Source organism: Gouania willdenowi, chromosome 1 (genome assembly GCF_900634775.1).
Source record: "Gouania willdenowi chromosome 1, fGouWil2.1, whole genome shotgun sequence".
NCBI lineage: Eukaryota > Metazoa > Chordata > Actinopteri > Blenniiformes > Gobiesocidae > Gouania > Gouania willdenowi.
In genome coordinates, this window is record NC_041044.1 from 42604516 (window position 1) to 42632211 (window position 27696).

At 38.5% G+C, this 27696-nt stretch overlaps 2 protein-coding genes across 8 annotated transcripts in view; one reads left to right on the forward strand and one right to left on the reverse strand.

Moving 5' to 3' along the window:
- Nucleotides 1-993: 993 nt before the first annotated feature.
- LOC114470939 (RING finger protein 122) lies at nucleotides 994-17441 on the forward strand. Of its 2 annotated transcripts, XM_028459411.1 has the most exons (8): nucleotides 995-1661; nucleotides 1878-1967; nucleotides 2105-2292; nucleotides 6322-6475; nucleotides 11280-11322; nucleotides 12872-12913; nucleotides 15389-15471; nucleotides 16702-17441. In XM_028459411.1, exons 3-8 carry the CDS (start codon nucleotides 2268-2270, stop codon nucleotides 16820-16822), a joined length of 468 nt encoding a protein of 155 aa, XP_028315212.1. In that variant the 5' UTR covers nucleotides 995-1661; nucleotides 1878-1967; nucleotides 2105-2267; the 3' UTR covers nucleotides 16823-17441. The 2 variants fall into 2 exon arrangements, with proteins under 2 accessions (XP_028315290.1, XP_028315212.1); XM_028459489.1 differs by lacking the exon at nucleotides 1878-1967 and having other exon boundaries at nucleotides 994-1661.
- Nucleotides 17442-17470: 29 nt separating this feature from the next.
- The window catches only part of pdcd11 (programmed cell death 11), a 32100-nt gene continuing 21874 nt past the window's right edge, over nucleotides 17471-27696 (reverse strand). For 5 of the 6 annotated variants that reach the window (XM_028459071.1, XM_028458921.1, XM_028459206.1 and 2 more), the window contains exons 31-36: nucleotides 26988-27134; nucleotides 26650-26900; nucleotides 25109-25277; nucleotides 23523-23676; nucleotides 20822-20987; nucleotides 17471-17798 (exon numbers count right to left, since the gene is read on the reverse strand). In XM_028459071.1, the coding sequence (XP_028314872.1) occupies nucleotides 17627-17798; nucleotides 20822-20987; nucleotides 23523-23676; nucleotides 25109-25277; nucleotides 26650-26900; nucleotides 26988-27134 (1059 nt within the window). In that variant the 3' untranslated portion in view covers nucleotides 17471-17626. The remainder of the gene's footprint in view (nucleotides 17799-20821; nucleotides 20988-23522; nucleotides 23677-25108; nucleotides 25278-26649; nucleotides 26901-26987; nucleotides 27135-27696) is intronic. The other variant, XM_028459006.1, reaches the window with a different exon arrangement.

Genomic DNA, 27696 nt, shown 5'->3' on the forward strand with positions numbered 1-27696 from the left:
TTATTTTGTGTGGATTTTAATGCAAAATTCCAATTTACATTTAGATTTACGATGTGCACTATGTGTTCCAGCAACAAGACAAATCATGTCAGGAATGTGGACCCCTTATTCCTGACTGCTTCTCATCTCTTTTGTTTTGGGAAAAATAAAAATAAAATTCTAAGTTTTCCCAGAATTTCACCACCACCCATTCAGAATTTAATGAGCTCCTTATGTAGTCAATTATTTAACAGGCAAGATGCTGGTTTCCAACTGTTGTGGCGGTTTTGGATGAATGAGGCCAGTTTTAGGGTTGCTGGTCAGATGCGGACAGGGTTTATATATCAAAGGGTTTTGGAGGCAGACCAGTCTGGGATTCGGAGGTAAACAGGCTTTCAGTGTGTGCCCCCCAATGAATCTCCTGTTGTTTCTGTGCTCTCAGGGTTTTTGCATGTTGCTGATAGTGGTAGTCATAGCAATTGCAGAGACCTTGATGAATGCTGCCAATGGTATCTGGCCTGCTTTGGGCAGTCTGACCAGGACTAACCAGGAGAGATTCTGTAATCACATATCAATGTGAAGCTATATCCACAGACTGTTGAAAACAAAGTCTGTCTAACTGGAATCAATCATTGCTAGCATAACCACAAAACAAAATGACAAGCACAAATTGCTTAAGGGGACAAATTCTACTCTTTATAAGAATGAATCAAATGCGTGTGTGTACGACAAGGAAATCAATGCGCTAGGTTACATTTGATGTTCTTGTCTTTCTGACCTCCACTAAACACAATCGGCCATGTTTGGTTGTCAGGACAATCAGCCATGCGGGGCCTCCCTTGACTTTGCTGCAAAAGTCTCTCTTCAACTCATTCTCTCTCTTACACACACACACACACACACACACACACACACACACACACACACACACACACACACACACACACACAGAGGCATGCTTGCAGGCGCCCCATTTGTCAGTGTCTGCCTCATTCTGCCTTGCTCCTGCCTACAGATTGGTGGACAGAGGTGGCGAGGGAGGGCTGAAACAGACAGAGTTGCGAGGCAAAAAGCCTGGTCACATGAGCACGGATCTGTTTACAAACCAAAGGCAGAGCTGGGGCAGGAGCTATAGAGCAAAAGGCAGGAACAGGAAGGCGCTCGGTCTGCAGGCTGTGTTCTCTCCCCTCCTCTGTCCCATTATTACGGATTGAAAAAGAGGAGAAGCCCTGCCTAGACAGAACAGAACCCAGAGGAACGACACACAAACACAGCCTTTGTCTCTGATCGTCTTTCTTCAACTAAAGCAGCAGATGGTTTAAGGGGGTGTGGGATCCCCCCTCCTCCCTACAAACATATATATAAATATACACACGTATCCACTGACCGACCGAAGACCAGCTGGCTGCTCAGAGCCTTGACTTTGAGCTTTGGATGAGGGGCTCATCCTTTGTTTTTTCAGAGAACCTGCAAGATCTTAGGACTGGCGGAGGTGGAGACAACAGAGGAAATGAGAAGGGGGAAAAAGACGTTTTAACAAAGACGAAGAGGAGATTATTGTCTGATAGTGGCGTCTGTTGTCATTTCTATTGGATCTGATTGAGATTCAGTGATTGCTGTTTTTTTTTGGAAGACACTGCAGATGCAAAGTGGAGCTAAATAGGGCCCTCTCTGCTGGAAATGTAAGTATCCTTTGTTCGCACGTAGTGTGCTTTGTTTATGACCTTGTGAGTTGTGATAGAGGGAGATTGAGCTATTTCACAATAACAACTTCCTGACTGCACATGGTGAGAGGCGTCTGAAAAACAAACCAAGACCATTTCTTTGTCTCTCTCTCTCTCTCTCTCTCCCCCCTATATTTTTTCTGTGTCCTGCGGTGACATCATCCTGGGATCCAGAGGCACATGAGGTCTCCAGTCCTGTTCCAAACACCCCAGTCCCAAATCTCCCAATCTTAACACGGACTGGTTAATCCAGATTTGGGAATGGTGGGTAGCACAGACTGCTGAGCCAACAAAAAAAACACACACAAACCCAACCAACACAGCCTCCCAAGGATTTATGGAAATCTGAAAAAATCTGAAAATCTTGACGGGGTTTTTTGTTTTGTTTTTTTTTGTCAAAGAGCTACCACGCTTCAGACAAAAGAACAATCTGAGCTCAGGGTGACAGAGTCAAGGCTTTGGTGACCCGAGAAGAAGCAGCAGCCCACCACCACTTTGGCTGGTCTCCAAAGCTTCTCCTGACAGAGCCTGAATTCACTGCTGCTGCGCTGGGAGTCACATTTCATGCAACCATTCCAATGGTGTAACGGTAAGTGGGTGCATTTTGCTCTGACTTTGACTTCAAAATTCATAATGAAGTGGAGATGTATGTATGTATGTATGCAGCTCAGAAACTAGATCTACATGCTATTTATTGATAAAGGCTTTTGTTTGGTTTTGTTTTGCTTTCTTAAATATTTTTTCTTAATGAAGTCGTCTTTTATCTGCATGCTATGGGGCTCTGAATGTAAAGTTGTGCATGCTAAAATCAACAGCAACTTTTTGCATCATTTAGTAACAAAGTTTAAAAAAACGCATGTGAATTTTTTTTAATGTTACTTCTGACCAGATGTACAGCAGTATCTGTGAAATTTGTTTTTGTGTGTTTTTCTTGTAAAAATATAATGTAATCTAAATGTTAAATATAAATATAGGAGAGTTTAACATCACGTCCCATGTAAAATTATTCTAACATTTAGAATGAGATTTAATATTAACATTTAACATTTGGATTTAGATTTAACATTTATTATTTAGCATTTAGATTTAACATTTATATTAAATGTAACATTTAGATTTAACATTCAGATTTAGATTTGATATTTAACATTTAGATTTAGATGTAACATTTAGATTTAGATTTACCATTTTAACATTTAGATTTAGATTTAGATGTAACATTTAGATTTAGATTTAATATTTAACATTTAGATTTAACATTGACGTCAAATCAATGGTCAAAAGAACCATAAAATTTCACATACATTTTTCAAACGTGGTTTGTTGCTAAATGTTGAAAAAAGTTGCTGTTCATCTTATCATGTGCAACTTTATAATCGACGCCCCACAGCATGCATCCATGTTTGCATGGTATTACAATACAATATAGGAAATCCCTTCCCCTCACCCCTCTCTTGTAAATCCCCCAACCCCCCAGCCATGTCAAATTATCCAACCCCCTCATGCCCCCCGACTGAGTGCAAGCTGTAACCATTCATTGAGTGTGACACATGGACACTTGGAGGCTGGCAAAGAGCAGCGTCCTCGCTGCAGAGTAATGGGAGCACATGTGGCCTGTGGAAATGGGGCTTCCTCTTCTTTTGTCTTAGCAAATGCTCCTTCTCCCCAGAGTTCATTCCAGTTAATACACGTCCACCCCCCACCAGCCACGAGCCACCACCTGCAACACACACACACACACACACACACACACACTTTATCAGACACTTCTCAAAAGTCTGTGGAACAGATGGCGACTGTGGTGTCCGTCCTGTGCATTTTTTTTCCTTCTTCACAGCTAATTAACGCACAATCCCTAAACCCACTGTGTCCCAACAACTATTTTATTCATTAAGGCCCTTGTTTACACGTCAATGTTTTAGTTCTGTTTCCATTTTTTTTCAATTAACATTCAATTCAATTCAACTTTATTTGTATTGTGCAAATTACAACAAAGTCATCTCAATGCGCTTATCAAAATACAAAATTCATAATAAGAAAGATCATACCACAGATCAGGAACTGCCATCATCAACTTCACGACACCTGAAACAGAGCAGAGAGAGAAGGACGAGGAGAAGACACTGACTGCAGAAAAACACGATACAGTATAATCCAGTCAGCCTGCCTTGGACTTGGGCCTCACTCCCAGTGACCTAGTCCACACTTATTATAAAGGTGATGAATCTCTTCCCGTTTATTGGTAAGCTAACAGCGACTCCAAGGCCTGTAAATGCGAACGTTCACAGACGAGCCCATGTTCGCTCTAGTGGTTAGGTTTTGTTATGATTCAGTCCTGTTTATGCGGACTGTAAATCATCACCAGAATTTGAATCTCTTCCCGTTTATTGAACCAGTAAATGTGACCGTTTACAGACGAGCCTATGTCCGCTGTAGCGATTAGATTATGTTATGATTCAGTCCTGGCAACATTTCAGTCATGGCAACATTTTTTAAACAATCTCTGTTTACATGAAACCGCGGGAAACATTTCAATTCAATTTAACTTTTTTTATATAGCGCAAATTACAACAAAGTCATCTCAAAACGCTTAACAAAACAAAGAGTCCATAGAAGGGAAGAAAGAACCCAACAAGATCCACATGAACAAGCATTTAGCGACATAAAAAACGATGTAGTATACAGTACATGCCAGGTGGTGTGATTTTGCAACGAACCAAAATAAACGCATGCGCAAAGACATTGGCTGTTGGAAATGTCACACTCTGTACTATAAAATACAAACTCAGTGAGTATATACTCTCTACTATACAGTATACATTACGAAATACAACGATAAAAACCTGAATCACACCGAGGCTAAAAATCTCTGATGATTCTCCATCTTTGAAAGTTCTGAAAACATTTGAAGTGAGAAAGTAAGTAGAATATCAACATGTGCTCATTTGATCCATAAAACTCACATAAACACATTTTATTCTGACATTTCAGAGATTTTCAGAGACCCTCCATTGTGCTACTAACAAAACTTCTGGTTAACTTCAGAACAAAAGCCCTATTTACAAAAACGTTAAAAAAAACTAATGGAAGACAAGAAGGGATGCTTTTATTTTGAAAAGGGGATGTTTGATTTTTAGCTTGAAGCCGGTGTCATATACTGAATTCACATCGTACTGAGACTGTATATGTGCGCACATGCGCACTACCAAAAAAATAATTTTTGCTTGAAGAAAAAAAAAAAATCATTTTTGTTTATTTTTCTTTTCAAAGTGAACGGACACGTATTTTATTTGTTTATTAGATTATGTGAGGGTTAGGGTTATAATCTCAGTACGGAGGTAAACTCCGTATGTGACACCGGTCCCGGGACCATTTTACGTTCCACTCGCAATGCAACCCATGGGACAGTTAAGTATAACTAGCGTGCCCACCGTGCATACTTAAAAAATGTTTCCAGATACTGTAGTTTACAACAAGATATTCCTTGTGTATTTTTCATACTATCTAATGTGAGCGCACTACATACTAACTTTGACATCAGACTTAATATGAGCAGTACGTTAGTATGACATTTCAAACACGGCCACTTCCTCTGAACACAAATAAGAGTAGAGCTTAAATCGGACCTAAAGTTAGACCCAACCTGGCCTGATCTTTCTCTAAACCCGAAAAATAAAATAAAAAACAGCTAAAACGTGGGGAAAACATTTGCGTTTTCACTAGAAAACATTCTTGTGTAAACGGGGCATAAGACGTACACTGTCACTGAGTCTTTTTGTCGTACAGAAGGTCAAACATCCACCATCCAACAGTTCTCAGTTACATGATCATGGGTTCAAATCCTACTATATTGTGTAACTCTGTTAGCACTGAGATCTATGGATTTACACAACTCAGCTGTGATTGGCTCCAGCCACCTCTCGGAGGACCAGCAGATGAAATCTGGTTCTGAAAGTATATTACATTACATGGTCAAAGTTAATTACTTTGTAAAATAGTACATGGTTTGATTGCATTTATTTAGAATGTTTAACTCCTCAGTAAATGCTAAATTTAAATACTTAGACTAAAATGTGAAGAGTGGGACTATGATCAATAAACTACATTACTTCATACCAAGTCATATATGTATTCAGCAAAAAAAGTAGTTTTTATTTGATTACAAAACGATTTTCAATTATTCACAATTATCAATATGATTTTCTTCCATTTAACATCAGTATCGTACACTATTGTATAGTGTAAAAGAAAGTCCAACTTAGAAGGACTCAACAATTTGAAATATTTAGTGTATGTAAAATGTTTTTAACTCTTTTTTTATAAATGTAATTGATGAAAATGGTGAATTAACATGTTTTGTTGGCATTTATATATAATGAAGGTATTTAAAGAGGTTTTTTTCTTATCATTTTTGTGAATTAAAACTCGTATTTGTATGTATTTGTCACTGTAGTGACAGTTACTGTAGTGACAGTTACTGTAGTGACAGAGTTCCTGAATGCAGCACCTGGTCTAATGGAAAAGTTTGACTTCTGCCAATGTGGTGCAACGTCACCCCTTCAGGTAACAACCTGCCTGTCGAGATGATAATGCGTATTTTGCAACCTCTTCCTGGCAGGATGCCTGTGTGGTTTGGGTTGGCAGTACTCTGAACACTTGTGCAGCATGACGTCTGACATCTATCACCTCCCGCTCAACGTCTATGTCATCGTGCTGGGCATCGGCCTCTTTGTCTTCATGCTCAGCCTCATCTTCTGCTGCTACCTTTTCAGGTACGCTCAGGAACTCTGGAGAACTCTTTTCTTTTAGCATCAATCTCTGTTGCTATAGCTCATAATGCACTACTGCTGCTATGGTGATAAGCAACTCTCACATATGGATAAGAGCTTTCCTTATGCTAATTTATGGATGGAACGTTGCCTTCCAAGGTGCCAAAGTGGTTACATTCAGTGTCTAAATGATGGAGCGACAGTTTATCAAGTACAATATTCATCGTGCCTTAGTTTTTTTGTTTGTTGTTTTCAATTCCAATTATATTTTTTCCACTGAAAGTCAATTACAATTACCTACTCAATTACTGAAGTTTAAATTAAATTACTGAACCTGAAATGAATAACCTCATAAAGCTCATCCTCCACTTGTGTTAGCATCTCTTACGTATATCCCTGACCCATGTCTTAAATCAGCTGTAAAATACACAAACAAATATTATCTATCATTTAATTTGTTTCTCATGTCTTGGTTACCTTGTTAGGCTTCATAATCCATGAAAATGTTGGTATGAATGATTTTTGTGTGGGTGTCTGAGCCTTTTTTCTTTCAGTATACCCCTAAATTTACTTATTTTTTAAAATGCTACATTGATCCTTAATAGAACTAAATGTAAACTTGATATTAATTACATATGTGTAAGACATAGAACTATAACACGGTTCCCCAGTTTTGCATTTCATTGAATCATAAATGATTATGCCAATACAACTCAATTACCATTCAATTACAATTACAAAAATCTTTCGTCACACACAGAGAGATTCATACTTTTGGGCCAAATTGGAGTCACCAATGAACCTTGGATAACCTCCCACTAAAACCAGTGCAGCAGATTGTTCAGAATTCATCTTAGAACCGTGAAGCACAGATTCAAACACAGAACGCTTCCAAAAACAAAACAAAACACGGAAGGTGACAGCATCAGAGCAGTGTATTTTTGGAGTTGTTTGGTTTGGTTTTGGCTTTAATGCTGATACAGTATGTCTGTTTGATAAAAGATAGGCAGGTCAGAGATTTGTCCTGTTTCCAATGCATATGATGTATCCTATGCCTTTTCTCCACATATCTTAGTTTTTTAGTCAACTGTCAGTCAGAGTGAATGTGGGTTTTGACCATAGACTGTTAAAAAAAAAAAAAAAAAAAAATGGATGAGACAAGCTCCCCGGTGGAGTGAAGCTTTTATTTTTAGAGCTCCCCCAGCTGACTGGTTGTAGTATAGGTCATAAACCCCGCCTCCTCAATGATAACAGATGGGATGTGGGTCAAACTGTAAAGTTAAAATACTTAAACCTGATCATTAGTTATTATTACCCTACATTGTGTTCAAGTGCTCATTTTTCTGTGAAGTTTGTTTTAAATAAGTTATTTGTGGTTGAAAAACACAATTTTACGTCACATATGACAATGATTGACAGCCGCGGGTGTTGCGTTGCTCTCTTCGTGAATAGCAGTTAAGTTGTGAAGTAAAGCTGAGATGTGTGATTTTCTCATTTTTAAATAGAGTTTGTTTTGATAATTGAGTGTAAACACTGTATATGGTGGTTTTGTACTAACCTCTATGATCTGAACAAGACGTTGGTAGAATTTCCAGTTGTTGGCGTAACTGGGTTGCGAAAGTCATCAGGGCATTACGTTAAATGGGCGGGGCGTGTTACCAGGGCTCCTCCCACCGGACCCTACTGTGCAGACTCTGGCTTCAAATGATGTCAAATTTGTAAGATGGAAGCGGCCCTAAGCGCCGTATTTTGGCTTCAAGTACGTTGAGTGGGAACAGCTACAGTGTGACTGTGTGGTTAACAGCACGACTAAATATAAGTACTGGTTCCTATTTATAACTTATGTAAATGTTATTATTGCCAACAACAATGTTACTATTTACCTGATCAACCACACACACAGCATTACAGCTCTTTTTACTTTGATGTATCAAATTGTGGCTGGTGTTTGATACACCTTATTGTTCCTTAATCTGGCAATTCACTGTTTTTGACGTAGCGGCAATGCAAATTGACAGCACTGAATTGCAGGCGAAGGAACTAACTCTAAAACATAAACATCCAGAAACATAAACATCTAAAACCTCTTTACTTTTTTTTTTTTACATTTTAAGATATATGGACTCGTGATAATAACACAATAGAGTGACACGTTAAAATGTAGCATTTAAAATACCATTGTATAATAAACAGGTACAATGGCAGGATATTGGCCATCCTTATTATTCTGTATCTAGTTATTGAAAATTGGGTAAAAGCCAATGAACTCTTTGGGCAGGCCACCTACTACACAACTCAATAAGAGATCAGGCCATTAACAATGGCAGCACAGATTAAGTATACTTCAGGTTTTCCAAGATGCATTCGTAAACCAACAACCATCTGAAAACGTTTCAAGTGAGAAAGTGACCAAGTAGAATATCAACATGTGCTCATTTGATCCATAAAACTGACGTATACACATTTAATTCCGATATTTTGGAGATTTCTATATTGTCCGCCGTTATGCTACTAAAAAAACTTCTGGTTAACTTCAAAACAAGAGCCCTATTTACAAAATCATTAAAATAAAACTAATAGAGGACAAAAAGATATGCTTTTATTTTGAAAATTGGATGTTTGATTTTTAGCTTGCTACATTCCCGTCACACTGCATCATGGGGCGGTTGAGTATGATGAGTGTGCCCACAGTGCATACTTAAAGAATGTCCCCATATAGTATACATCCTGGTATTTCTTGCATACTCTTTCATACTAAAGGTAACGCACTACATGTTCATTTTCACGTCAAACTTAGTATGAGTAGCACGTTAGTATGACATTTACAACACGGTCGTCAATGTATCGTAACTCAACTTCAACTTCAAATTTTAAAAAGACAAAGCTACAAAGATGTGAAAAATGTCCCCAAAAAAATCAGCCAAATACTATGCTTTAACCTTCGACCCCAGCGTTGGTTAAGTTTGAGACTTTAGGCATTAATAAGTCGAGCCCTGATATCCAGCAGTTGCTCTTGTCTGTTGTTGCGATTCCACTCTGAGAAAACATGTTGCCTAAAAGCACACAGGGATCAATATTAAGAACCATCTGTGATGAAACCAGTGATCAAACCAGGAAATGTGCAACTGCATCTATATCAACGTAAAACGAGCAAAACAATACTTTCCTACCAAGCTAGCAACACCAATCTGTCGAGCCAGTTAGCTGATTGTTGCCATCCATAAAAAATGCACAAATCAGAAGTTTAAAAAACCAAAACCTAAATCCTTGCTAGAGCACTTAGTGTGTGTGGTTTTACATTCATCTCTAATCCATAGAGGAGAGTCTCCATGGAGGCTGTTTACACCAAGCTATGACGCTAGTAGTGTTCTGTTTCAACTGGCGACCACATTAACTGGTGACGAGAGATCTGAAAACAAAAAAAAAGAAAAAAGCTTGTTTTCAAAAGCTCTGCTCTCTATGGAAGAGGATTAGGGACATCCAGAATAAAGTTGAAATTTCAGAATTGAAGGCGAAATTTTGAATACAATATTGTGATAAAAGTCGAAGGTTTGCTAATATAGTCAAATCTACGGAAGCTGACTAGAGCCAATTCACCGTATATGACAACAGTCTCCATCCAAACTGACCCTAATGTGTTTCCGTAGCTCGTCAATAGCCACAGACGAACTGAATGTTCCACCTCTTCATAACTTTACTGGTTTTTCCTTCTGAACACGTTACGTTTTTGTTCTCTTCAAAGTCCTTAAAGACATTACAACGCTATGAGCTAAAAAAGAAAGAATCTCTTTGTTATTAAATCCCACTTTCAAGTATAGTTTAACGTATTCATTGATACACAGCGTTTGTTGTTATATATGGTGTGTTGGCCCTTGTCAGCCTCTGTAGATTTGACTTTATTAGCAAACCTTGGAATTTTATCACAATATTGTATTTTGTGAGCATTTTTCGAAATTTTGACTTTACCCTCTTTTTCTCGACTTTATTGTCAACATTATATTTCAACTATATATTTGAAAATTCAACTTTGACCTTGACATTTTGACTTTATTCTCGAAATCTCGACTTCAATCTCGTCGACTTCAATGTCAACATTATATTGCAACAAAATTCTCGAAATTTTGACTTTAATCTTGACATTTCTACTTTAGTCTTGAAATTTTTACTTTAATTTAATCTTTTTTACTTTATTGTCAACATTATATCTCAACTATATTTTTGAAATTTCAACTTTAATCTTGACATTTTGACTAATCTCAACATTTCGACTTTAATTTTCATCTTTTGTACTTTAATGTCAACATTATATTACAACAAAATCCTGGAAATTTCAACTTCAATCTTGACATTTCAACTTTAATCTCGACATTTCGACTTTAATCTCGACATTTCAACTTTAATCTCGTCTTTTTTACTTTAATGTCAACATTATATTGCAACAAAGTTCTCAAAATCTCAACTTTAATCTTGACATGTCGACTTTAATCTTGACATTTTCACTTCATTCTTGATTTGCCCAAAATTTGCTCAAAAATGATAACGCTAATCCACTTCCGTACCTCTCTGACTATTACACATAGACAGTCAAACATTCACTCCAACTAGAATTAATTTAAAAACACTGAAGAAATGATGTTTCAAGACTAGGCTAGAGAATGGAGAAATAAATGACTAAAAGAAAATCTCTCATGCAGAGAGTCTTTTTGAGACTGTGATGATTCAGAGTATAAAGCAAAGCTTGAGTGAAAGCCATGTTTATTGTGGCGGTGACAGCTGAACAGATGCTTCTCTGTTTGTCTTTTTCCAGATTGAAACAACAAGGAACGAGGGAGCAGTTCAGCTACAATGAGGTACAATCTGCTGGTTTTTTTGCTCCTTTATTATAAAAGTATTTACAGCATTTGAAAGACCAGCACCAGGGTTGAGGTCAATTATACTTGCAATTGCATATTTGGTATTTAATTACAATTATGATGTAATTATAATTGCAATCGTAATTTAAAAAAAGCTGTTGCTGTTGTAATCGTAATTGAGTTCAGTTAATTGACTCTGGAATTGTAATTGGTATGGAAATTCTATAAAAACTGTGATTTACAATTTAATTAAACACAAACCTGTGGAACCATGTTACAGCTCTATTGCTTTACATACGTCGTTCAAATTTACTAAAATATGTTCTCTTTAAGATCATTAAAAAATATAAAAATTTAGGGCTATACTGACAGAAAAAAGGCTCAGACGCCCACACACAAAATATCAATACCAATTTTTTCATAGAAAATGAAGCCTAACAAGGAAACCTAGAGATTGAAAACAAAATTAGATGATTTATAATATTTGTTAGTGTATTTTACAGCTGATTTAAGAAATACTGTAGGTCAAATCTGACCCTTTAGCATAAGAGATGCTAACAGAAAGCTAACACAAGAAGAAGGTTAAGTTTTAATGGATTTATTTATTTATTAATTGTAATTGAACTTTAGTAATTGAGAACATAAATGTAATTGACTTTCAGAGGCAACATAATAATTGTGATACTAATTGTAATTAAAAAAAAATGCTGGTCACCATATTTGTAATTGAGTTGTAATTGAACATAGATCATTAAAGATGTAATTGACCCCTAACGTGTCAATTACCCTCATTTATCAACCTTGCGTAAAACGGGTGTAAAGCACAAGCATTGATCTCACGTTAGCATTAACCTAGCATTAGTATTAGCTTAGCATTAACATTAACCTAGCATTAGCATTAACCTAGCATTGGCATTTGCCTAGCATTAGCCCAGCATTAGCATATAGCTGAATATTAGCAATAATGTTGAAAAAGTTGCATTCGCATTCCCACAATTCCCACTACTGAAACAAACTTAACCAATGCATAATGATGGTTTCAATTAAATGTTACTCATTCACAGCCTAAAAGCTTAAATCTCTGCTATTTAATCACAACAATTCTTTACATTGTGGTCAAGAAAAAGTGGAGGAGTTGTTTAATGTGTTACTGTTGCTGTGTTGCAGCACAAATCCACACACGCAGACCTGACGTGAGATCTGATCGTAGCGTAAAATGGATAAACACAAAAGCTTACGTTCAGATCTGAACGCACCAACGGTTGATAAATGAGGGCCAATGTTTTTAGAGCATTTGAAAGGGCAGCAGTGCCCTTCTTAGATAACCTTGAATCCCTCGATGTGTCGTTATTATGCACACTGGTTTTTTAATTCAGCTGCAGTGTGAAATGATGTGGTAGGTGAACAGTGTCTGAGTGGGACGTGGTGACAGAAGGTGGTCAACCTCGGGCAAGGTTAAACTCCAGCTGTGTCTATATTCATCATGATTTAGGAAAAAAACAGAAAAACTGCACACTCTTCCACAATGCGCCCTTTCTTTTCGTAGGTGGTGCTGAAGGGAGCGAGCAAGAAGCTGAGCCTCCTCGGAGTAAGTCTCTCTTTGTCGTGTCAGACAGAAAAAAATCATATTTCACTCTCTCTGCTGCACGTGTTCAAACTCAACTGATCTGAGCTGGTTCAGCTTGTTTTACTTTCTGCCTTAGCGATGGGATTAGTATGCTGCGCAGTGTGCACACTCAGGGTGGAGATGTCCTGAAAATATCTTTTAAAGTGTTGGTGTGAGAGTGCCTGCTGGATGTGGCACTCCAAGAATAACTGCACTCATTCAATATGCATCGTTATAAAAAAGATACGCGCTTTGCTTTCTCTGTCTGTCGCTGGTTCCTAAAAAAACTGTTTTTTACAGTAACCTTTGCCAGACTGGATTGGAGTTGATTGCACAATTTTTACTTGTTTAATCTTGAGATCTTCTTTGTTGAGTATAATGACCTGATCAAATATAACACCTGTGTCAAACTCAAGGCCCGTGGGCCAGATTAGGCCCACCCAAGTATGTAGTCCGGCCCGCTGGAAGTAAAAAAGAAAAACATTGTACATCATCATATACATTGTACATACAGTATCTGACTCCCTCCAAATTCCAAAATTCAATAAAACACCATCAAAATACAATGGGGCTTGATGAACTACATTATTTCTGATTTTTTACTATCCATCCATCCATCTTCATACCCACTTATTCCTGTTTATCAGGGTCGCGGTGGTCTGCCGGTGCCAATCTCCGGCTCTCATAGGGCGCTGGGCGGGGGTACACCCTGGACAGGGCGCCAGTCCATCACAGGGCAACACAGACAGACAACCACTCACTCATTCACTCCTATGGGCAATTTAGAGACTCCAATCAACCTGACAGTCATGTTTTTGGATTGTGGGAGGAAGCCGGAGTACCCGGAGGAAACCCACGCAGCACGGGGAGAACATGCAAACTCCACACAGAAAGGACCCAAGTACACCCCAGGGCTCGAACCCAGGACCTTCTTCCTGTGAGGCGGACATGCTAACCACTAAGACACCGTGCACCCTGATTTTTTACTAGAGCTTGGAAAATTCTTGCTAATTATCCCAAAGAATTCTGGCACAATTCATTGCAAGTTTTGAGAATATTAGTTGCAAATTCAAATAGATTTGATAATAATTTTTTTTTAACATTCAGGATATTGTGAATTAATTACAATATTTCTTACATGTGAAAACACAAACTGGGGCATCACAATTTAGAATTTGTGTTATTTTTCCTTTAAAAAAAACATGGATTTTTCTGCGTAAGACCAAACTGGCTTGTATGTGGCTCTTAAACTAAGATACGTTTGACACCCCTGAAACATAACAAATTAATTCTGAAGGAAAAAAGACAAGCTGGTGGATGGAATGCGAAGCTTTTTGGGGATATTTTTGCTATTTATTATGTGGATGTTAGTTTTACACATACAGTATAAGTAACATCAATTCAAGCGCAGAGTCATCTTGTTTGTTTGTTCACATAATTAATAAATATATAAAGAGGGTATAAATAGATCAAGAACAAGTAAAATTAAATACAATGTATGTGGCTCTACAGCTAAAAGAGACAAAAAAAATGGTGGAAAAGGCAGTGAAATGGTAATTTAAAAAGCACAGAAAATAATTTAAAGTTGACAACCTTGAGGGGCCAAAATATGGAATTTAGTAGTTGGAAAATAATGGGCATGACAAAATGTGAATGTGGTTAAATTGGCAAAACTAAGCATCAAATGTGATAAAAAAAAAAAAAAAAAAAAAGAGGTTAAAAGTGACAATAATGGGTTAACATATATGACATTAGGTGGAAAATAGGTGAAAATAGTGCTTGAAAGTGGAAAATGTACAGAAAAGGATACATTTGAAGGAGAAGTGTCAGAAATGGGAGTAATGTCGCATAAATGCATTAAAAGGAGCAAAAAATATGGCAAGAAAAAGTGATGAACATAGGTTAAAATATGGCAAATTTGGTGTAGTTCCAGAAGAAGGGTAACAATAAGAAAAAATGGCCTGAAATTGTTCTTTGATTCTTGAAGGCATCTGGCAAAGCCTCTCCCAGGGTCTCACGACCCCAAATGGGGCCCTGACCCCAAGGTTGAGAACCCCTGATTTAATGGACATGAAACGGATGCTATACTGTTTAATTTTACATTTTGATAATAACCGAAGGAAGAAGCTTTACCAAACAGTGCAAAGTATTGGAGTGGGTGTTGTATTTTATTATGTACATTGTTGCAGTCCATGTTTCCTTTTATGTAGAATAACCCCCCCCCCACGCCCACGACAACAGCCTCTTAGAAGTTACACATTCTTTCAAAACGTTGAAACAGTCCAGAGTTTTGAGTAATACTAAAAATATTTCCACATCTACAACTCCCAAATTTAAAAACTGAAATAATCTGCTGCTGTTAACTGCACAGACGACTTCAGCATAAAGTGGAATATGATAAAGAATGTCATCGTTATGGTTGATCTTGTATTTCGTTTTTACTGTTGTGCTTTGCAGCAAACTTGTGCCGTGTGTCTGGAAGAATTCCGGACTCGTGATGAGCTGGGAGTGTGTCCGTGCTCACATGCATTTCACAAGAAGTAAGTAAAGCTGAGCCAGAAAGCAGTGAATGACTTTAATAGGAGATGATGCTGCACTAATACCTGCTCTCTGAGCACAGAGGAAGCTTCTCTAAAACTGCCTTTAAACTGGACACACTATCTGCAGCTTACAAAGATCATTTTTAACAAAAAACACACCTTCTAAAATCCCAATCTTCTTCCTGCTTTACTTGTTAATTTTAACCCCCTGTGGCGCCGTCGCATACATTCATTTAAGAAACACAGTCCTAAACCAATGAGTTCTTAGATCTCAGCACTAACACACAGCATAAAGTCATTGTGTTTTCATCAATGTTTATTATCTATAACCACACCAACGCCACATGCTAAACAATTACCAACTAATTCAGTTATATCTCAGCCCGTCCACATACACAAATTATTCTGTATCGTTATTCAGATCTTGGCTCAAAGCCACGTGATCTACTAATCAATATAATAAGTTATATCATATCAGGCTATTACCAATGGGAGCACAGCCTTTCTTCTAATAAGCAACAGTTAGCGATAATGTACATACAGTATATACCCACCACCGTTTTAATACACCTGGGCTGTGTTTGGAATGGCTTACTCCACACTATACTCTTCCCACTAAAGTGTATTTCTAAGTTTCCCAAGATGCATTTGGAATCTACAACGACAAAAACCTTGTTCACACTGAGGCTAAATATCTCTGTTGATTCTCCACCTTTACTTTGAAAGTTCTGAAAACATTTGAAGTGAAAAAGTGACCAAGTAGAATATCAACATGTGCTCATTTGATCCATAAAACTCATGTAGACAAATTTTGGGGATTTTCAGAAACCCTCCATTGTCCTATTGACAAAACTTCTGGTCAATTTCAAAACAAGAGCTTGTTTTACAAAGTAGTTTTAAAAAACTAATGAAGAACAAGAAGAGATGCTTTTATTTTGAAAAGGGGATGTTTGACTCCTAGCTTGAAGCCGGTCCCAGGACCATTTTACATTCCAATGCATCATGGGACGATTGAGTATGACTAGTGCCCACCGTACTTATAAACATATATATATATATATATGGGTATTTCTCGCGTACTCAATCTTTTTATACTATCTAATGTGAACGCACTAGTACATACTAATTTTTCAGACTTAGTGTGAGTCGTAAGTTAGTATGACATTTACAACACAGCCTATTACACTCTACATTCACGTCCTAGTAAAGAACCCTCTTGTTTCCTTCCAGGTGCCTCCTCAAGTGGCTGGAGATCCGCAGCGTGTGCCCCATGTGTAACAAACCCATCCTGCGGCTCCACACAGACGCCCCTCAGGGGGCCGAGGGTCCCATGGACCCAGAGGAGGTGTGAGAGCGTGGACTCGTCTTACACACTCTCACACACACATTAAACACACTAGTGATGATGATGAACAGAGGCAGTCATCTTTTAAAGACATTTCACAGGAAAGAAATGTTGACGACAACAAAAACCCAACGTGGCAACGCGGCTGTCAACGTTTCGGCAACGTTGCCTGGATGGGAACTGAATATCGACGCCAACTTGTGTTGGTCAGATCAAAAAAATCCCACCAACTCCCAGTTTAACTCCCATAAAGCACTGGTCAGAAGAAGAGGTAGAAGAGCTGGAAGTGAGTGGGCATCAGGATGGAGACCTCTATCATCTCAGGGGGTGAAACCAACACAGCCAGCACAACCATGACCATCAGATATCAGCCTGTAGCTCCGTGTGCCACTCATGCTTCTTCAATACTGCCAACGTACGTACGTAGATGGACAGATTCAGCCATCGGGCCACAGCAGCTGGATTAAACCCTGGAGAGGTTAGGTAGACGATACGGTTACCGATTGTTTCCCTCTGAACAAGAGACTGATAGAAAACTAGTCTTGCGTTCATGTATTGTATGTAAGCGTCTCCCTATATATTGTTATTTTGTATTTTAAATAAAACGTCACGTAATGTATTGTAATGATTGTTGGATTTATTAAAAATCAGATCAGAAATCTTTTCATTAATGTAGTTAATAATACACAGTCTCACACACACTGTATACAGGTTTAAAAAGTGAGAAACATGGTGTTTTTTTTTTAAACCACCATTTCTCTCAGTCATTTCTTGTTGATGAAGATGAATTACAAGCAGAGCTGATGATCTTCACTCTGCAGCCTCGGTTCCTTTAGCTTCCACAAACTCCATGGCCTTCTCCTTCACTGCCTGGACGCTCTGCGAGTCGCCGTGTTTCTTCTCGTACTCCAAGTAGCGTTTGAAGAAGAACTTGATCTTCTTGGTAGAAACGCTCAGATGAATGACTCGATCGAAGAGAGCCCTGAGGACGCAGGAGGAGCGTAAATGCACAGTTTTGACAATCATACGCACTTCCGCTAGGTGACAAAATAATGAGACGGCCGTGAAAGTTAGTGACGTCTGCTGTGGTGAAAAAACTACGCGCTTCTGAAAATGGACTACTAAAAGCACATTTATAACACTTTTTGCTGATATAATCTTTAAAATCACGAGGTTTGAATGTAAAGCAAAAGAAAAGAGGCTACCAGGCTATATATATATATAAATATAGATATTATACCATGGGCTCGGGCCAGGTTTGGACGCTGCGCGGTAAATAAATGGTCAGGTGATGCCTTTCGATTAGCACGAGAAAAACGCAAGTAACATCTAGGGTTCTCGCCAGCGGTGTGATGTCGGCCCCTACGCTGTGTTTCCACCACAAAAGGGACAGTTTAATCAAGAAAGGAAGAAGAGTCCAAATTTTAGTCTTGGGGTCCCGAAGCCTGAACCAGTTTTTTCAGAACAGGAAACCACTACAGCACTGGGTTAAAATGCAGAAAACGGATTATTACTGGCACTAAAACGTCCCGCTGATGGCTAGTTTAGAGGCTTATACATGATTATACATCAACAGCGGTTAGAGACTTGTATGTTCTCAGAATTAATCTTGAGCCTGATTTTACCGTTTGCTCACATATCAAGGTTCTCGTCAGTGCTGTGGAGCGTAAGGACCTCCTACGCTGTGATTTTGATCCCCTACGTTGTGTTTCAATCAGTGTAGGGGGTTTTTCTGTGTTTTTTTTCCCTTTTTTAAATCGGTAATAATTGTTGCACACTAAAATAGATTTATTATTAATGCCATATGTACACGTATGAAATAACAGGTACAATTGTACATGTCACTAAAGGGTCTTCCATGTGAGCACGGTTTGTTTTAACTCTTTTTAATCTGCATAACTGAGAAATACGTCTATTCAATACAAGCGATTTGCTCGGATGCCCCCGCCTTCTCCTGAGGACCCCTGCGGCCACTTACAGTAGCTGCCCTGATGTTGCCTGTGTGCATCCTACGCTTTGTAACTCATACTCACCGCCAATATAAAGTGTTCTTCAACACGACGTAACATTTAGCGATACATAAAGCTGCTAGTCATGTTTACAACTCGCAATGAATCTACATGAGCTCGGACTAAGGGTGTAACGATTCATCCATTAGATGAATCACAACAACAAATCGTAATTTGATTCGAATCGTTGCTAAAACGAATCATTACACCCCTAGCGCACACTGATGTGAATACCGTCTGGTTGAAACTAGGGCTGGGCGGTATGACCAAAAATGTATATCACGGTATTTTTCTGAATTAATTAACGATGTCACGATTTTTTTTTTCATGCATAATCAGGTGTTCAAAGCATTTTCTACTGGTTGAGAACCAGAATGGTTTATTTTGCAGAGTACAGGTAAAAAAAAAAGGATATGAATTAAATAAAATATATAGGGTAAAGAAAAATAAAGATAAAGATAAAGAGAGATGAATTACTGCAGTAGATTAACTTAAGATGGTCTATTTTACTGTCATGATGAGTGAATATTGTAGAATAATTCCACACTAGTAGTAATACAAGTTTGCAACAGCAGCCCAATGGCTCTTTGCCGCGCTAGCTTAGCTTTAGCATTAGCTTGATTTCTAGCTTTAAATGCTGCATACTCAGTGGTGTGGTGGTTTCTTATGGTGAATAATGTAGTGTTCTGTTTGCACCACGACTTAAACTGCAATCCTTTGCTCTCCTTATTTGTGTATTACTTCCGAACTGCTAAGCTAACCGTGTCCGTGAGTGTTGTTCTCCTATACCAGAGGCATGCGTACGCAGACACATGCTCACATGCAGCTTCAGAGCTTTCATTTGTCTTTCTGATCCATTTACATGTATGATGTGGAGTACTTCTGCTTCCTGGGGACCATCATCACTCAGCACCTCAAGTGGGAGCTGAACATCAGCTCCCTTATCAAAAAAGCTCAGCAGAGGATGTACTTCCTGCGGCAGCTGAAGAAGTTCAGTCTGCCAACAAAGATGATGGTGAACTTCTACAGCTCCATCATCCAGTCCATCCTCTGCTCCTCCATCACCATCTGGTACGCTGCAGCTACGGCCAAGGACAAGGCCAGACTGCAGCGTATCATCCACTCTGCAGAGAAGGTCATCGGCTGCAATCTGCCCTCCCTCCAGGACCTGTACGCCTCCAGGATTTTGAGGCGTGCAGGAAAGATTGTGGCCGACCCCTCCCACCCCGGTCATAAACTGTTTCAATTTCTCCCTTCTGGAAGAAAGTTTTGGTCCATCAGGACCAGAACCTCCAGACACAAAAACAGCTTCTTTGCCACCATCCACATGAACACACCCCAAGTCACCCACTGAACCCCCCCCCCACCCGATCACCACCTCCATGATGACATTATCTGCTGCACTGTATATATATATATATATATATATATATATATTTATCCTATTTATCCTTTATTCTCTATCTATCCTTTATTTATCCCTCATCCTTTATATTTATCATTATTATATTGTTATTGTTGCTGGGTTGTTCTTTGTTTGTTTTGTGCACCAACTACCAAGACAAATTCCTTGTACTGTCCTTAAAACTGTACATGGCCATTAAAAACATTTCTGATTCTGATGAACCGATATACCGCCCAGCCCTAGTTGAAACGAGTCCGGACTTAAACAGACATTGGCTTCTTCCGGGTCAGACGGGTTTGAGTCGTGCTACGTCGAGTTCTAGGCGAGGCCAACAGTGACGTTAGTGACATCACTGATCTAATATCAGCCACTCTGACATTTTACAACTAAGAACACTTAATTTAAATAATTATTAGAGTCAAATGTGAAGAGTGGAACTAGGATCGATAAACAACATTACTTCATACCTAATCATATATGGATTCAGCAAAAAATTTGTTTTTTATTTGATTACAAACTTGGTATTAGGGTGTAGTTACACTTTAATTATATTATGAAGAGATACGTGCACTGAAGGTGGCTTTTACTCACCTGACATCCTTCTGCGTCCCATGTTTGACTGTGAGGTCGATGAACACTGACCACAGGTCCGTGCGTTTGGGGTAACTCGTCAGAACTTTATCCAACATGTTACGACCTTTATCAGCGTCGCCGTAACGAAACTCCAGCTGAGCAAACCGGGTAATCACATCAACACCTGCACAGCACAGCAGGGCAGAGAGGTTAAAGCAGTGTTTTTCAACCTTGGGGTCGTGACCCCATGTGGGGTCACCTGGATTAACACAATCTTAAACAACTTTATTTTATACTAGGGGTTTTCCACTGGTCTCATCCTGGGACCAACATTTTTTCACGGTCATTAAATCGCAACCCACATTTTTTTTTTTTAAGAAATTAATAGGGATGTAACGATTAATCGTAAGGCCGTTAAAAATTGATTCATAGGTATCACAATTCACATCGATACTGTGAAAATTGAATTGCAGTACTTTTTTTAACCAGCTATCCAGAAGTGTTGGCGGCGGGCGGAATCTGCTAATGCTTTCTTTCTGGCCGCCTTCTACTTTTAAACATGTTCATAAATGATTCCTTACCCCTTTAGTACCAAAAAATATCTGTAATATTACATGAATATCTATAAAATTCAAATTTTTCTATTAGCTCTGTCTGCTAGCGCATAGCATCTCTTCTTCACTGCAAGAATAGCTGCATGCCAACCGACCACTGGGTTACCAGCGCCCTCTGCTGGTCCAAACAAATATCTGACCTAAATACAGTGAAATGACTGTTTCTTTTTTTTAAGTCCAATTGTTAAGGCACAAAATACATTTTCAGTTGCACTTTTAAAAAGAACTATTATGCAGTTTTGCATTGTTTACTATAGAACCAGAATTTAAATTAATAGGCTTCTTCTTCATTTGTATTATTCCATTATTTATTTAATTCAAGATTTATTTTTAGTTAAATTGCATTGTTTTGAATAGTTTATCAAGGGATTCTTTTGACAATGAAAAACAAAAGGAAAACAGTATAGTTTTTTCCCCCCAAAAAATAAAGGAATATTTTTCAGTCATCATCTTTCTACAGTCCCAATTTGTAAAATAAATCGAGAGAATCATATCGTGAACCCAGTGTCGTGAATTGAATCGTATCGGGAGTTGAATGAATCGTTACATCCCTAGAATTTAACCAAATTTAGTTTTTCAAAAATAGCTTTTAAAACACACAATCTTTTTTACAACATAAATCTATAAATGTTCTTGTGCAACATGCATTTCACAGCAATTAAAAGTTTCTTTTTAAAATAAAAGACAAGTTCAACATGAAAGACTTTAAGTAGGACCAGCTGTCCGCAACCCACCCAATACAGGCCCGCGACCCACTTATGAGTTCTGACCCACCAGTTGAGAATCCAATCTACACCTCTGTATTTGTTACACAGTATAACAAACATGATCGAAAAGTAATTCGAGAAAAAATTATTTTAGGTCGACTGTAATTTCTGATAAAAACCATGTAACTCCATCTTCAGGGGGGTCAGAGTGGGTCACAGTCAGAAAAATATTATAAAATTAAGACAACATAATTATCAAATAAAATTATTAACTGGTCTGAACCATGGAAGTAAAACCAGTAGTTGTTCTATGGTAAATCAAACATTAAACGGTGAAATCAAACACGTAATTACAGAATGATGGGACTGAGTGACTCCAAGAGCACTGCTGTGTACGGTGTCCTGAGCTGACGCCAATATTAAATTACTGTGGTGGTATTTTTACCAGCAGAAAAGCTCACAGTCACTTCAAAAATGTCTGCAGACGCCAAAACCTACGTTTTCTGAAACCAGACCAAGACTGAAGCTCAAAGATGGGGAAGAGGGTGGGGCTCAAATAACTACAAACACACTCAAGACACACCTTAGTTTTAATCCAACAACGTCACTTAAAAAGGATCAAAGCCCTGCAGCATTATGCTGTGTTCACACCAAACGCGTTTCAGGTGTCAAAATCGTGCCTCATGCCCCAAGTTGGACGCTTGTCACCGAGCGTCGAACATGCTCTGGACGCACGTCCAAACAAGTTGGGAAGAGAGAGCGTTTAGGGGAGGGGCTTCTCTGTTGCTGGTGGTGTTACTGTTCATACAATGGATGATATTGTGGCGCTCAGTTACGTTCATGATTCACCCAGTGAATGTGAAGTGGTGGGGGACATTGTTGTGTTGGGAAAGCGATGTTTCCGGTCGGATGTATTTTGGTGTGACTGTCAGAGTGTGGGTGAATGGAGAATAAAGTTTGGAGTTCCTTACTAAACACGCCACAGCGCTGTTTCTGGATTCACCAGAGCTGCGCTCGGACGAGAATCACTTTCAACACTACTTCCGTCTCTCCCGTGCCTAGTTTGAAGACCTGCTGAACCGCAACTACAGGTGCTCTATTCCAGCAAAAGAACGAATTTTTTGTTTTCATTCTGAATACGTCACGGTTGGGGAACGCTCCCGATTGGTCGACGCGCCGAGATATGCCCCAAAAGTTCAACAATCCCAACTCTAGTGTCGGCTGCGTTGGTGGCGCTTTAAATTAAAGCTTCAAAACGTGCTGCACAGGAGGCGTGGGGCGCGCAGCGGGACCTCTCGACGCTCCTAGAATCACGTCCACCATATATTGTGTATGTAAACCTGACGCGTTTGATGCTTTGGACGCGTTTGGTGTGAACGTACCATTAGTGTAACTTACTTTCTTTAGAAGGAAGGCTTTTTAGCGCCCTCTGCAGGAGGGAGTTAGCGGCGTCAGATTGGCCCTGCTGCAGGAGGAAGGTTCCATAGCTGATCCACACCGCTTTATTCTGACGGAAACGTTTCACCATCGTTTTATACAGGCTCTCCGCCTCCTGAACACACACACAACAAATCTGATTAATATAAGCAGAATTAATGCAATTGCATTATGTTTGGTCGGTTATGTTTTGGCCTGCGTTTATTCATTCATCTGTGAAGAGTAACTTAACAAACGGACGGATTTTGATCAATTTTTAAGAATTATACAAAATGGCGTAAGGAACAAGTGATTACATTTTGTGGATGATCCGGATCAATTTCCCTGATTCTTACGTTTAGTAAGGGTGTAAGAAATAACTGTTCACATGATTTATTGCAATATTTCACCGTGCGATTATCGTATCAATCTAAAAAATGCCCAAATCGATTTTTTACAATCCTGTTTTTTCTCGCACACACAAAGAAAACATTTAATTGCGCTAAAATATGCAAAGTGTAAAAACGCTAGGTATCAGTGAACCACATCAGACCTTGTTAAACTTTCTCACTTTTCAATACATTTTACCTGGAAGCTGATTGCACTTTATTTTCATAAAACATACTGGGTACTTTCATAGATTTTTTTCTTTTTTTTTAAGAATTTAAAAACTTAGAATCAGAATCTGTTGTAGAAGCAAAACTTTAACTTTTTTAAAAAAATTTTAATTTGACAGTTTGATAAACGTACCACTTGTTTTTCATATTTATACTTGAATTACAGTTAGTTACCATTTACTTTTTCTCCCAAGTTAAAAAAAAGAAATAAATTGTACTTCTTAACATTTTGTACTTGTGAAATTTGTAATTATTGATAACTTTATGGACATCGTATTGTTTAGCATTGGGATATATTGTATCGTGACATGCAAATCGTATCGTGTCATCAAATTCATAGCAATAGACACGCCACCCTATGGCGTGGTGGAGGTCTGCGCTCTTCGAGTGCTTTTTAGTTAATTTGTTTCTTTGTCTTTTCGTCGAATTATGTCAAAAGTACGTACCGGATTTTGACAAAAATGTAACCAAAGATAGACATCGCACCATGGAAGACTAACTTTTGGAAGAGATCGGGTTCAATCTACTGATTCTGGATCTGTTATATAATGAATAAACAAAAAGACGGTCAACATCCTCCAACAAATTAAAAACGGAACAAGGGCTATAACTACGGGAAAAATAATTGCGCGCTTCTCATTTTCGAACTCCATCAAGGTATTGATACCCTGAAGCCACACACCGAATTTGGTTATTCTATCTTAAACAGTTTCTAAGAAAAGCTGTCCCCTTTAACTCTGACAAACGGACGCACAAGGACCTCAAACTTTCATTTTGTTCTCTCAAAATCTCTCTCTCATCATTGGCACCCGAAAGCACAATGTAGTACAGTTATTGTGTTGAATTAACGTGACAGACTGCTTTGATATAGTTATAAGATGACTTATTTTATGTTGTCATCAGCAACGGTCCAAACTCAGAAATAAACGGTGCATAAAGAATGTCGTAAACCTTGGTTTTGTCAGACTTGGTGTAGATGTCGGCCAGCTGCTGGTAGACGAGCACAGGCTCACAGAACTGCACGGCTCGATCAAACACCTTTTTGATGCTCTCCTCTGTACCGTACATGTTCTCCAGGTTCAGCAAAGCCACCCACACATTCAGCTTCTCCTGCTCCTCCCTGCAACAACCACACATAGAAGCATCAGTGGCTGCATTCTTCATCATTCTCACTCATCCTCTTAAAGGGATAAGTTTGGCCAAACATCTTCTAAATGGACTTATTAGTAGATCTATGCCTAAGAAAACACATTATTATGCACCATATTCATTTTATCGCCTTTTAAAAATGGGACCACTTCACAGTTTTAGAGCCTGTGTTCCTTCATCTTGAAATCATGTGATTGATGATGTCACACGGCCCCACTGCCTGTAAACATCCCATTGTTTTCCTTTGGAATGAAGCATTCAGCTTGACTTTTAGATCAGTTAGAAGCTTTTCAGATCATTTAGCAGCTTTCTGAGTCAAAATTCCAATTTGTGCTGATTTTGGTTGCTCTAAATAATCAGGAAAAGTTAAAGATGTCCATGTAAACCTCTTTTGTTTAAAGAAAGAGGTTAAAAAATTAATCTGTGACCGCAGAAGACGACGGTTTGATAGTAGTCAATGAAGCAGAGAAGTTGAGCTCTCCTAAGGGAACTTTACTGTCCCTTAAACAGTGCTAAAGTGCTAAAATCACAAACTGTTGAAAACACACAAACCCTGACAATAGAAGTCCTTTTGGGTGGGAGTCCTCAAACTGTCTGATTTCCTCACTAACTTCAGCTAACTCAGTGCTTTTTAACCTTGGGGTCGTGACCCCATGTGTGGTCGCCGGGAATTAAAATGCTTGAAATGTCTAGTATACACACATATATAGTGTATTTTTTAAAATTATTTTTTTTATAAATTATCATTGTTATTTAATTGTTATTCTTTGCCACACACAATCTAAAACACAATAATTCTATACTTCCACTTTCTCAAAAATGAATCTAGTTCAAATAAAATGCAGTAGAAAAATATCTGAGCTGGTGAATCTTGTCACTTTGTGCCCTAATCCTGAATAGCAAACTGATCAAAAATTTGTGATATAAAAATGGGGTCACGACCTGAAAAAGGTTAAAAACCTCTGAGCTAACTTGTTTTTGGCATCTTTAACTTTACCTGTTTTTTTTAGAGCAACCTAAAGCAACACATGCTGTCATTTTGACCTAAAAAGCTGCTAAATCATCTAAAAATCAGGATGAATGTTTTACTCCAATTGAAAACAAATAGGATGTTTACAGACAGTGTGACATCATCAATCATGTGATTTAAAGATGGTGGAATACAGGCTCTAAAACTGTAAAGTAGTCCCATTTTTAAAAGGTAATTAACTAAATATGGTGCATAATAAGGTGTTTTGTTAGGAATAGATCTTCTATTAAGTACATATTAAAGATTTTAGGCCAAACCTGTAAAAACAATGGTGGATCCCTTTAATGTGCACTAATCGTGTCACGTAGCGTACCTGAAGGAAATGGTTTTCAGGGCTCTCTCGGCCACAGCTCGGGCCTGTTCGATCTGCGTGGCCTGCAGATGATGAGCCATGAACTGCAGCCAGAGCAGGGAGCTGTTGGGGGACGCTAGCAACAAACGCTCGAATGCTGCTGCGTCCTCAGGCCTCAGGTTGGGATCCATGAGCTCAGCTTCCCGCTGCACTAGAGCTTTCTCTGCTGCCTTCTTCTCCTTCTCCAACTCATGACGAGACTTCTTTAATGACTGCCAGAAGACGAAGATTTAATCAAAACAATGAGGAGAATATCAGCGGTAGAGAAGGAAGGGGATTTGATCCTTATGATGCATCACCTTTGGGCCTTCCTCGTGCTCCTCATCATCACTGGAGTCTTCTGCCTTGGCAGTAGATGCTGGCTTCAGGGAGCTCAGGCCCACGTCCCAGGAGAACCCTGCAGCAACCTGGAGTCTGGATGGAGCTGCTGAGCTGGATGGAACCTGCTGAGAACAAGACCTCTGTGGATCATTATCACTCTTAGATGTTCTACATACACCACATCAGAGTACTGATATATTCTACTCCAGTAGAAACACTGTTACTTGATTGAAATTACAGTACAATAATACTCAAAGTAAAAGTTATTAGTTACTTTCACCCCCCACGTTTATTTAAAAGGAAGACACGAAATCTTGCACAGTTGGAACTTAATTTATTTTCCACAGAGGCATCTGTATGAAATAAAAGGTTTGTCAAAATGTGCAATTCTTTTCAAAATAAAATAACATCAATGAATTCAATTTTTTTTTTTTTTAAATAAAAAAATCACAGGCTCTAAGTATACTTACATTTATAAACTCTATAACTGAGAAAATAACCAACATTAAATGTTGTTTTTAGTGTGGTGCATTACGTTTAATCTGATTGGTCGGCTAAGATGTGATGCATTTGATTGTTGTCTGCTCATTTCATTTTTTGTAGTTTCACAATGACTGTTGATCATTTTAAAGCTAAAAATAATAATTTACTCAGTAACGATTGGATGTAGAAATGTAGCTAATTACT